Source organism: Ranitomeya imitator, chromosome 6 (genome assembly GCF_032444005.1).
Source record: "Ranitomeya imitator isolate aRanImi1 chromosome 6, aRanImi1.pri, whole genome shotgun sequence".
Classification (NCBI taxonomy): domain Eukaryota; kingdom Metazoa; phylum Chordata; class Amphibia; order Anura; family Dendrobatidae; genus Ranitomeya; species Ranitomeya imitator.
In genome coordinates, this window is record NC_091287.1 from 309,363,775 (window position 1) to 309,377,197 (window position 13,423).

At 40.8% G+C, this 13,423-nt stretch overlaps 1 protein-coding gene across 1 annotated transcript in view; it reads right to left on the reverse strand.

The window, feature by feature from the left end:
* Nucleotides 1-13,423, reverse strand: part of BPHL (biphenyl hydrolase like) — a 374,961-nt gene that overhangs the window by 286,700 nt on the left and 74,838 nt on the right. Inside the window, exon 2 of the mRNA XM_069730737.1 lies at nucleotides 4,624-4,727. Within this exon, the coding sequence (XP_069586838.1) occupies nucleotides 4,624-4,727 (104 nt within the window). The remainder of the gene's footprint in view (nucleotides 1-4,623; nucleotides 4,728-13,423) is intronic.

Here is a 13,423-nt window from a genome sequence, read left to right on the forward strand (position 1 = left end):
TGGCTAAGACGATGGTGCAGACAACAAGGATTTGGATTCCTGGACCACGGTGTGAATTACTGGTATGATGGACTCCTCGCCAGAGACGGACTACACCTCAACAAACCTGGGAAACACACATTCGCCAGAAGACTCGCTACACTCATCAGGAGGGCGTTAAACTAGAAGAAGAGGGGACGGGAAGAAAAACATTAGACTCGAACAAAGACGACCCAGGAAAACATACTCAGAAGGGAGGTAAGAACATTTCTAAAACAATCCACAGTGAGGAGATTGGAACAAAACAAAATCCTCTGAACTGCATGCTCGCAAACGCCAGAAGCCTGACAAACAAGATGGAAGAACTAGAAGCAGAAATATCTACAGGTAACTTTGACATAGTGGGAATAACCGAGACATGGTTAGATGAAAGCTATGACTGGGCAGTTAACTTACAGGGTTACAGTCTGTTTAGAAAGGATCGTAAAAATCGGAGAGGAGGAGGGGTTTGTCTCTATGTAAAGTCTTGTCTAAAGTCCACTTTAAGGGAGGATATTAGCGAAGGGAATGAGGATGTCGAGTCCATATGGGTTGAAATTCATGGAGGGAAAAATGGTAACAAAATTCTCATTGGGGTCTGTTACAAACCCCCAAATATAACAGAAAGCATGGAAAGTCTACTTCTAAAGCAGATAGATGAAGCTGCAACCCATAATGAGGTCCTGGTTATGGGGGACTTTAACTACCCGGATATTAACTGGGAAACAGAAACCTGTGAAACCCATAAAGGCAACAGGTTTCTGCTAATAACCAAGAAAAATTATCTTTCACAATTGGTGCAGAATCCAACCAGAGGAGCAGCACTTTTAGACCTAATACTATCTAATAGACCTGACAGAATAACAAATCTGCAGGTGGTTGGGCATTTAGGAAATAGCGACCACAATATTGTGCAGTTTCACCTGTCTTTCACTAGGGGGACTTGTCAGGGAGTCACAAAAACATTGAACTTTAGGAAGGCAAAGTTTGAACAGCTTAGAGATGCCCTTAATCTGGTAGACTGGGACAATATCCTCAGAAATGAGAATACAGATAATAAATGGGAAATGTTTAAGAACATCCTAAATAGGCAGTGTAAGCGGTTTATACCTTGTGGGAATAAAAGGACTAGAAATAGGAAAAACCCAATGTGGCTAAACAAAGAAGTAAGACAGGCAATTAACAGTAAAAAGAAAGCATTTGCACTACTAAAGCAGGATGGCACCATTGAAGCTCTAAAAAACTATAGGGAGAAAAATACTTTATCTAAAAAACTAATTAAAGCTGCCAAAAAGGAAACAGAGAAGCACATTGCTAAGGAGAGTAAAACTAATCCCAAACTGTTCTTCAACTATATCAATAGTAAAAGAATAAAAACTGAAAATGTAGGCCCCTTAAAAAATAGTGAGGAAAGAATGGTTGTAGATGACGAGGAAAAAGCTAACATATTAAACACCTTCTTCTCCACGGTATTCACGGTGGAAAATGAAATGCTAGGTGAAATCCCAAGAAACAATGAAAACCCTATATTAAGGGTCACCAATCTAACCCAAGAAGAGGTGCGAAACCGGCTAAATAAGATTAAAATAGATACATCTCCGGGTCCGGATGGCATACACCCACGAGTACTAAGAGAACTAAGTAATGTAATAGATAAACCATTATTTCTTATTTTTAGTGACTCTATAGCGACAGGGTCTGTTCCGCAGGACTGGCGCATAGCAAATGTGGTGCCAATATTCAAAAAGGGCTCTAAAAGTGAACCTGGAAATTATAGGCCAGTAAGTCTAACCTCTATTGTTGGTAAAATATTTGAAGGGTTTCTGAGGGATGTTATTCTGGATTATCTCAATGAGAATAACTGTTTAACTCCATATCAGCATGGGTTTATGAGAAATCGCTCCTGTCAAACCAATCTAATCAGTTTTTATGAAGAGGTAAGCTATAGGCTGGACCACGGTGAGTCATTGGACGTGGTATATCTCGATTTTTCCAAAGCGTTTGATACCGTGCCGCACAAGAGGTTGGTACACAAAATGAGAATGCTTGGTCTGGGGGAAAATGTGTGTAAATGGGTTAGTAACTGGCTTAGTGATAGAAAGCAGAGGGTGGTTATAAATGGTATAGTCTCTAACTGGGTCGCTGTGACCAGTGGGGTACCGCAGGGGTCAGTATTGGGACCTGTTCTCTTCAACATATTCATTAATGATCTGGTAGAAGGTTTACACAGTAAAATATCGATATTTGCAGATGATACAAAACTATGTAAAGCAGTTAATACAAGAGAAGATAGTATTCTGCTACAGATGGATCTGGATAAGTTGGAAACTTGGGCTGAAAGGTGGCAGATGAGGTTTAACAATGATAAATGTAAGGTTATACACATGGGAAGAGGGAATCAATATCACCATTACACACTGAACGGGAAACCACTGGGTAAATCTGACAGGGAGAAGGACTTGGGGATCCTAGTTAATGATAAACTTACCTGGAGCAGCCAGTGCCAGGCAGCAGCTGCCAAGGCAAACAGGATCATGGGGTGCATTAAAAGAGGTCTGGATACACATGATGAGAGCATTATACTGCCTCTGTACAAATCCCTAGTTAGACCGCACATGGAGTACTGTGTCCAGTTTTGGGCACCGGTGCTCAGGAAGGATATAATGGAACTAGAGAGAGTACAAAGGAGGGCAACAAAATTAATAAAGGGGATGGGAGAACTACAATACCCAGATAGATTAGCGAAATTAGGATTATTTAGTCTAGAAAAAAGACGACTGAGGGGCGATCTAATAACCATGTATAAGTATATAAGGGGACAATACAAATATCTCGCTGAGGATCTGTTTATACCAAGGAAGGTGACGGGCACAAGGGGGCATTCTTTGCGTCTGGAGGAGAGAAGGTTTTTCCACCAACATAGAAGAGGATTCTTTACTGTTAGGGCAGTGAGAATCTGGAATTGCTTGCCTGAGGAGGTGGTGATGGCGAACTCAGTCGAGGGGTTCAAGAGAGGCCTGGATGTCTTCCTGGAGCAGAACAATATTGTATCATACAATTATTAGGTTCTGTAGAAGGACGTAGATCTGGGTATTTATTATAATGGAATATAGGCTGAACTGGATGGACAAATGTCTTTTTTCGGCCTTACTAACTATGTTACTATGTTATGTTGTTAATTGGGTGTAAATATTTTATATGTTTATGTAAGGTGCATACATCTTCATTTTTGATGAAAAAAATAGTTAAAAAAATAGTCGTAATAGTTTAAACTACATAATATGTATTGAATATGTAAAATCAATTAAAATGTTGAAATTAAAAAAAAAGGTTGTTGTTCACATCAATGTTCCGACAAATTAGTAAAATGCCATAATAATAAAAATTTAAAGTGGAAAGAAAATTACTGTAGCACTCTGAGAATGTCAATTTCACGGTGACACTGAAAATTTTACTTTAGCTACCATAACCAACAATTTGGCATATTTTCTGCAAGGGAAGCCGCGGGTATTCTACTAGTGGATAAATAAAACACAGTCTACGCCCTTCAGTTTAAAAATTGATGAGAAGAAAAATGATGCAACACGACGACATACTGAAAAGAAGAAAAAAGGTCCTTTTTACACGGAAGTCAATCGAGAGAATTTGCATAGATAATACATCCATAATACCAAACACAACACAGGTCAAAAGACCCCTAATTCAAAATAGGTATGTGTCCCAGAGATGGGATCTACATTTATCACTTACTGCATATGTGAACATATCTTTGATGGGAATAAGGCTTGAAACACACATGGAGTTTTTCATCCAGATGGAAGAGGCATTACAACTTCCTACCTTTTAATTTTCCATTCCTGTTAAATCCATTTCTGCTTGGGGTTCAAAAGGCTACCACAAAAAACTCACATGTATCCAGGATAAATGTTTGCTGCTGGTAAGTTATGTCTAACAACCTAAGCTTGTACTGCTGGCTGGTAAGAATTGAACTTACATTTCTTGATTAAACATGAGGCCATATTACGGTATATACTCTGGAATAAATACTTTATAGGGTCAGATTCATCAACACGTTTACACTAGTATTCTGCAGTAAAAAGCTTTGAAAAGTCCCAATTTCGTTGCAACTCGAGGATGTGCTAAAATGTTGGGACTATTGGGGTCCTCCCACCATTTTCACCCACATCTGACAATCTGGGCAGAGCTGGAAAGTGGGCGTGGTGAATTCCGCTCATCAAATTCATGTAAAGACTGGAGTAGGATTTGTGGCGAAGAGCACAAAGAGGTGTACACCACTCCTGATTCGTGAAGAGGTGTACGTCTGACTCCAGTACATCTCCTCATCCGGTCTTGAGGAATCGGGACCTATGACCCTACATTGGTTATGGCACTCGGGTGAATACTGCAACTCTCAAAGTTATATTGTAAATAAACCATGAGCCCAAAGATAAATGTTAAAAATCAAACCTCAAATCTTGTACACTACCCTTTTTTCCATGAAGCAGGCAATCTAGCAGTGAACCAAGTACAGAATAACACACTTTACCTGGTACATATACACTCAATATATCATCATGTCTTTCATTGCTTATGTTAAATTCACACCTAGAGCACCAGGAAGTAGCAGAAGGGCATGATCTCCATGTCCTGTGCGCTGATAATGAAGTTTGACACCATTGATCTGTATTCTTCCAGATGTGATTGCTGTGCTGAAAAGAAACATATACTGTATTTAGCAGCAGGCAAAGGCTTGAGGGAATGAAATCATATTGTACAGTTGTCTCTCGACTACAAGACACTTGCCATCATTGTAGATACAGTAATGGTCAAAAGTTTGGACATACCTGTACATGCAATGGTTTTCCTTGTACTTGTACAATGTGCACATTATAGATTAACACTGATAGCAGCTAAGACACAAAGAGGCTAATATGAGACAAGGAGGAAAGAAATACAGGTGCTTCTCACAAAATCAGAATATCATCAAATACTTAATTTATTTCAGTTTTTCATTATAAAAAGCGAAAGTCCTATTATAGGGTCATTATAGAGTGATCTATTTCAAGTGTTTATTTCTGTTAATGTTGATGATTATGGCTTACAGCCAATGAAAACCCAAAAGTCATTATCTCAGTAAATTAGAGTAATTAACAAAAATACCTGCAAAGGCTTACTAAGCATTTATAAAAGGTCTCTTAGTCTGTTTCAGTAGGCTCCACAATCATGGGGAAGACTGCTGACTTGACAGATGTCCAGAAGGCAATCATTGACACACTCCTCAAGGAGGGTAAGCCACAAAAGATCATTACTAAAGATGCTGGCTGTTCATAGAGTGCTGTATACAAGCATATTAATGGACAGTTGAGTGGAAGGAAAAAGTGTGGTAGAAAAAAGGTGCACAAGCAACCAGGTTAACTGCAGCCTTGAAAAAATTGTTAAGAAAAGGCCATTAAAAAATTTGGGGGAGATACACAAGGAGCGGACTGCTGCTGGAGTCATTGTTTCAAGAGCCACCACACACAGACGTATCCAGGACATGGACTACAAGTGTTGCATCACTTGTGTGAAGCCACTCTTGACCAATAGACAATACTAGAAGCGTCATACCTGGGCCAAGGAGAAAAAGAACTGGACTTTTGCTCAGTGATCCAAGGTGTTGTTTTCAGATGAAAGTAAATTTTGCATTTCATTTGGAATTCAAGGTCCCAGAGTCTGGAGGAAGAGTGGAGAGGCACACAGTCCAAGTTGCTTGAGGTCTAGTGTGAAGTTTCCACAATCCGTGATGATTTGGAGAGCCATTTCATCTGCTGGTGTAGGTCCAATGTGCTTTATGAAGACCAAAGTCAGCGCAACCATCTACCAGGAAATTTTAGAGCACTTCATGCTTCCCTCTGCCGACAAGCTTTTTGGAGATGGAAATTTCATTCTCCAGCAGGACTCGGCACCTGTCCAGACTGCCAAAAGTACCAATACCTGATTTAAAAACAACAGAATCACTGTGCTTGATTGACCAGCAAACTTGTCTGACCTTAACCCCATAGAGAATCTATAGGATATTGTCAATAGGAAGATAAGAGGCACCAGATCCAACAATGCAGTCAAGCTGTAGGCTGCTATCAAAGCAACCTAGGCTTCCTTAATCCCTCAGCAGTGCCACAGGCTAATTGCCTCCATGCCACACCACAATGATGCAGCAATTGATGCAAAAGGAGCCCCGACCAAGTATTGAGTGCATTTACTGAAAATACATTTCAGTAGGCCAACATTTCAGATTTTAAAATCATGTTTCATGCTGTGTTATAAAGTATTCTAAATTACTGAGATAATGACTTTTGGGTTTTCATTGGCTGTAAGCCATAATCATCAACATTAACAGAAATAAACACTTGAAATAGATCACTCTGTAATGACTCTATATAATATATGAGTTTCACTTTTTGTATTGAAGAACTGAAATAAATTAACTTTTTGATGATATTCTAATTTTGTGAGAAGCCATGGCATGTGACACATACATGAATATGTCTTAATCTTTAGATTCCTTTTACTCTGAAGATAGTTTTGCACACCATTGTATTTCCCTCAAGTGGCCACCTGGAATGTCTTCCAAAGAACAGGAATATCTCAAGAGCTTATTTGTGGAATCACCGCCTTCAGAGTTTGTGACCATCAAGTGGTTTTTACAGTGGAAGTTTTGGCGCACAGTTTCATACAGTGCTAAGCCCTATCCCAGAACTGTTCTAAACCAGAATATGGAATGAACAACTCAACTAAGAGAAATGATAGTCCATCATTAATTTAAGACTAGTGATGAGCGAATGTGCTCAGATAAGGTGTTATACGATCATGCTCGGGTGCTAACCGAGTGTCTTCGGCATGCTTGAAAACTATGTTCAAGTTGCCGCGGCTGCATAACTTGCAGCTGTTCAACAGCCGCAACACATGCAAGGATGGCCTGTTTGTGAAGCAATCCATGCATGTGTTTTGCGACTGTTAAACAGCCGCAGGGACCCAAACATATTTTTGGAGCATGGCAAAGACTCTGATAGCACACGAGCATGCTCAGAAAACACCTTATCCCAGCACGTTCGCTCATCACTATCGAAGACATAAAGGTCAGTCTCTCTGGCAAATCACTACAACCCTTAAGGCATCATCAAATGCAGTCATGAAGATAAATTGCTATGATAAAACTGACTTGCATGATGACCACCCCAAGAAAGAAAGACCATGAATTACCTTGCTACAGAGGATACGTTCATTAGAGTTACTAGTCTCTGTAAGCGGTAATTGACTGTACCTCTGATAAAAGCCCTCATAAATGATGTACAGATATCAAGTAGCAGACATAGTTCTAAATCAACTGTCCATGGGACAGAAGCAAGAGAAGCAAGCCTTTTAGGTTGAAAACACTACTAAATAAAACACTACTGAGGACCAAAAACAAGATGAAGAGACTTGTTATGGCCAAGCAACCCAAAGGCTGGACATTAGATTGTTGGAAATGGATACAGTGGGCTTATGAGTCAAAATTTGGGACCACCCACCATGTCTTTGTGAGATGCAGAAAAGCTGAGCAGATAGTTTCTACATGTATGGTGCCCATGAAGGGGGAGGTGTGATTGTGATTTGCTGCTGACACTATTGATGATTTTTTCCAAGTTCAAGGCACACCCAGCATGGCTACCACAGCATTCTGAAATGACATCCCATTTAGGATAGTTAGCAAATAGGGTTGCCTAATCCTAGAAATACCATTTAACCCCTTCACCCTGAAGCCCAAGACCATGCCAGTTTTTACAATTCTGACCACTGTTACTTTACGAGGTCATAACTCTTCAATGCTTCAATAGATATAACTGATTCTCAGAATGTTTTCTTGTGACATATTGTACTTCATGATAGCGGTAAAATTACACCACCAAACCCCACAAGGTACTCAAAACCACGGTCAAGAAGTTTATTAACCCTTCACAGGAATAGAAGGAATATGGAAGGAAAAAATAAACATTTACTTTTCTTTTACAAAAATTACAAAAATTTAGAACGAATATTTTTTTACTTTTGCAAGGGTAACAGCAGAAAATGGATCATACAATTTGTTGCGCAATTTCTCCTAAGTTTGGGCGCATGGCAGGGCTTGGAAGGGAAGGAGCGCTATTTGACTTTTTGAATGTAAAATTTGCTGGAATAATTAGCGGATCCATGTCGTGCTTGGAGAGCCCCTGATGTGCCTAAACAGTGGAAACCCCCCCACAAGTAACACCAGTGTGGAAACTAGACCCCATACAAAACTTAAATGAGCATGTTGAACCCACATGTGCTTCACAGAAGTTTATAATGTAAAGCCTTAGAAAAAAAATGTAGCTCCAAATTTTGCATTTTCACAAGGGTAACAGGAGAAACTGAAAACCCAAAATTTATTGTGCAATTTCTCCTGAGTACGCCGATACTCCATATGTAGTCAAAAACTACTTTTGAGGCACAGTGCAAAGCTCAGAAGGGAAGTAGTGCCATATTACATTGCAGATTTTGCTGCACTTGCTTGAGGGTGCCATGTTACATTGGCAGAGCCCCCTGAGGTGCCAGAACAGCAGAACCTCCCATAAGTTACACCATTTTACAAACTACACCTCTCAATGATTTCATCTAGTGGTGCAGCGATTATATTTACACCACAGGTGTGTCACAGACTTTTATACCATTTGGTAGTGAAGAAAAAATAATTTATATTTTTATCACCAAGATTGTGTGTTAGCCCCAAGTTCTACATTTTCATAGTGGGAAATGGGTAAAAATGGCACCAAAATTTGTCCCACAATTTCTGCTAAATGTAGAAATACTCCAAATGTGAATGTACAGTACTACTTAGCCATACGGAGTGACTTGGGAGGGACGGAGCACTACTTGCCTCTGGGAATGCAGATTTGCCTAGAATAGTTTCGGATATCAAGACCCCCTAAGTGCTAGAAAAGCAGTATCCCCCCTCAAGCGACCTAATTTTGGAAATTATAAATGGCTTTTTATTTTATAAGACGCTTTTTACTGTGAAAACTAGTTTTTGCATCGCAATATTTAGACAGCTATAATGTTTCCATATTTTGGCCCACAGAGTCATGAGAGGGATTGTTTTTTGCGTGAAGAGTTGACATTTTTATTGGTACCATGTTAGGGCACATGACTTTCTTTATCACTTTCTACATTGTGGAGACCCGTGTGTCATAGACAGTGCCTTCCCCCCTCCCACAACAGCTTCCAGGAGTCGGCCGGGGAGAAAGAGGAAGGTACTGACCCCGGGCACCTGAATTTAACCCTTGTGGGTGTGGCCGGTTTCCCCTTTCTCCTTCTTCCCGTTAGTCATCAGGGTGTCCCAAATTGCTGCATCACCTGGGGGAGAAGTGTGGGGGGGGGGGAATTGGGCACTGCACAGATTTTCCTTCTAGCTGTCCCATAGGGGCTCCACAGTCAGAGGCAGGTTCCTTAGTTAGTACCGTGCCTGCCATTTCAATCTTTGGGAGACGGAATAAACAAAAACCAGCAATTCAGGAATTGCTTTTAGGGGATGTCTTTATACCGTTCCGCGTGTGGTAAAATTGATAAGGCAGCTTTATTCTTCGAGTCAGTACGATTACAGTGATACACAATTTATATTTTTAATGTTTTGGCGTTTTTGCACAAAAGCTATTTTATAGAAAGAATTATTATTTTTGCATTGCTTTATTCTGAGAGCTAAAACTTTTTTATTTTTCTGCTGATGGAGCTGTATGGTGGCTTAGAACAAGCCACCATACAGCTCCATCAGCAGAAAAATAAAAAAGTTAAGTACCACTGAAAACATCATCTTGTCCTTCACAGAACGTGAAGGACAAGATGATGTTTTCAGTGGTACTATTTTTTTTATCTACATTCATCCTTTTGATCGTGTTTTATTGCACTTTTTGTTCGGCGGTACGATAAAGTATTGTTTTTTTTACTTTTTTTTACATGTTGTTCACTGAAGGAGTTAACTAGTAGGAAAATTTTATAGAGAGATTTGTTACGGATGAGGAGATACCAAATATGTTTACTTCCATTGTTTATTTTTTTTATTTGCATAAATAAATGTATTTATTGGAAAATATTTGTTTCTTTTTTTGTTCTTTAATTGGGGATTTTTAAAAAAAAAACTTTTTTTTTTGCATTGTCTCAGGATGGGATATTTCTGTATAGCATCAGATAGCGGATCTGATGCTCTGAAATGCTTCTGAACAGCAGAGCATCAGAACAGCATCTGACTGGCACAGTAGGAGGCATCTCAGGCCCTGCCTTGAGCAGGCACTGACTTCTCTGAAGGACCCCACGGCCATCTTGCGGCCAGGTGTCTCCATGGAGACCATAAGGAATCGTGAATTGTGTTGTCCTGATGGAAGCGGGCAGGGAACACATTCCCTGCGCAATGCTCCTTGATGTCACTGTCACTACTGACAGCGGCATCAGAGGGGTTTAACCCCTTACCGGCATCGGACGTACTATACCGTCCGATGCCGGCTCCCCTGCTTTGATGCAGGGCTCCGCGGTGAGCCCGCACCAAAGTCGGGACATGTCAGCTGTTTTGAACAGCTGACATGTGCCCGTAATAGGCACGGGCAGAATCGCGATCTGCCCGCACCTATTAACTAGTTAAATGCCGCTGTCAAACGCAGACAGCGGCATTTAACTACCGCTTCCGGCCGGGCGGCCGGAAATGACGTCATCGCCGACCCCCGTCACATGATCGGGGGTCGGCGATGCTTGTGAATGGTAACCATAGAGGTCCTTGAGACCTCTATGGTTACTGATTGCCCGTCGCTGTGAGCGCCACCCTGTGGTCGGCGCTCACAGCACACGTGCAATTCTGCTACATAGCAGCGATCAGCAGATCGCTGCTATGTAGCAGAGCCGATCGTGCTATGCCTGCTTCTAGCCTCTCATGGAGGCTATTGAAGCATGGCAAAAGTTAAAAAAAAAAGTTTAAAAAAATGTGAAAAAAAAAAAAAAAACATAAAAGTTTAAATCACCCCCCTTTCGCCCCAATCAAAATAAATCAATAAAAAAAATATCAAATCTACGCATATTTGGTATCGCCGTGCTCAGAATCGCCCGATCTATCAATTAAAAAAAAGTATTAACCTGATTGCTAAACAGCGTAGCGGGAAACAAATTCGAAACGCCAGAATTACGTTTTTTTGGTCGCCGCGACATTGCATTAAAATGCAATAACGGGCGATCAAAAGAACGTATCTGCACCGAAATGCTATCATTAAAAACGACATCTCGGCACGCAAAAAATAAGCCCTCAACCGACTCCAGATGATGAAAAATGGAGACGCTACGAGTATCGGAAAATGGCGCAATTTTTTTTTTTTTTTTTTTAGCAAAGTTTGGAATTTTTTTTCACCACTTAGATAAAAAATAACCTAGTCATGTTTGGTGTCTATGAACTCGTAATGACCTGGAGAATCATAATGGCAGGTCATTTTTAGCATTTAGTGAACCTAGCAAAAAAGCCAAACAAAAAACCAATGTGGGATTGCACTTTTTTTGCAATTTCACCGCACTTGGATTTTTTTTCCCGTTGTCTAGTACACGACATGCTAAAACCAATGATGTCGTTCAAAAGTACAACTCGTCCCGCAAAAAATAAGCCGTCACATGGCCAAATTGACGGAAAAATAAAAAAGTTATGGCTCTGGGAAGGAGGGGAGCGAAAAACGAACACGGAAAAACGAAAAATCCCCCGGTCATGAAGGGGTTAATGCCCGTGATCGGCGATGGAACGCGGCTCCCACAAAGCAGAATATGTACGGCGCAAGTCGGAAAGGGGTTAATATATAACTTTAGTACTTTTAAATGGTATAATCCACCTTTTATACATATTAAATAAAAGTCACGTTTTATTACATCCCTTATATAGGGTTTATTTACCCTCTGGGTAATCTGTGAGTAAGAATTTTCATACCTAAAGGGCTGCCTTACACCTACTAGTTTGTTTTGAATCTACAATGTGCACATTCCAATAAGGCCGGCGTCACACTAGCGAGTTTTACAGATGTATGAGAGGTGCAGAAAATACGGATTGCACACGGTACAATAATTCTCTATGGCCCAGCTCCTATCTGCCGTATTTTACTGATCCGTATTATACGGTCTTCTATGGCTGTAGAAAATCACAGCATGCTGCGTTTGTCACCGTATTGCGCAAAAAAAAATTGCCAATGAAAGTCTATGGGGGCAAGAAAAATACGGATTACACACGGACCAGCAGTGTGACTTGCGAGAAATACGCAGCGGTGTTCTATAGAAAAGCCGGTAATTCAATTGCCGGCTTTTCCTATCTCCTTCACAAACCCGACATGATATGAGACATGGTTTATATACAGTAAACCATCTCATATCCCCTTTTTTTTGCATATTACACACTACTAATGTTAGTAGTGTGTATGTGCAAAATGTGGGCGCTCTAGCTATTAAATTAAAGGGTTAAATCGCGGAAAAACTTGGCGTGGGCTCCCGCGCAATTTTCTCCACCAGAGTGGTAAAGCCAGTGACTGAGGGCAGATATTAATAGCCTGGAGAGGGTCCATGGTTATTGGCCCCCTCCCTGGCTAAAAACAACTGCCCCAGCCACCCCAGAAAAGGCACATCTGGAAGATGCGCCTATTCTGGCACTTGGCCACTCTCTTCCCACTCCCATGTAGTGGTGGGATATGGGTTAATGAAGGGTTAATGTCACCTTGCTATTGTAAGGTGACATTAAGCCAGATTAATAATGGAGAGGCATCAATTATGACACCTATCCATTATTAATCCAATAGTACGAAATGGTTAATAAAACACACACACATTATTACAAAGTATTTTAATGAAATAAAGATACAGGGTGTTTTAATATTTTATTAGACTCTTAATCCACCTGAAGACCCTCGTTCTGTAAAAAAGGAAAATTAAAAAAATCAACAATATCCCATACCTTCCGTCGTTCCGTCACGTCCCACGATGTAAATCCATCTGAAGGGGTTAAATCATTTTACACTCAGGAGCTCTGCTAATGCAGCTGTGCTCTTGGCAGTAAAAATGTGTGAATTAATGGAATGCAGGGGAATATACTGTATTTACCTTGAGTTGCGGTGATGCGCCCTCTGCTGGATGTCCTCATATGAACTCGAGCCTGGGAAAAGTTCCCACGCTCGAGTTCAAATGAAGCCGTAGCCGGTGGCCGGAACACCGGGGGAGTAACTGACTCTAGGCCTTACTTCGAACTCCGCAGGACAGTTAACTATAGGTTGGCTGTCTACCTTAAATTTCCTACGAAGACATAGGGGGCAACGCGTGGAGAGGGGCGTCTCTAGGGTCCCGGAAGAGCTCCGAGCCTTCCCGTCATACGGGT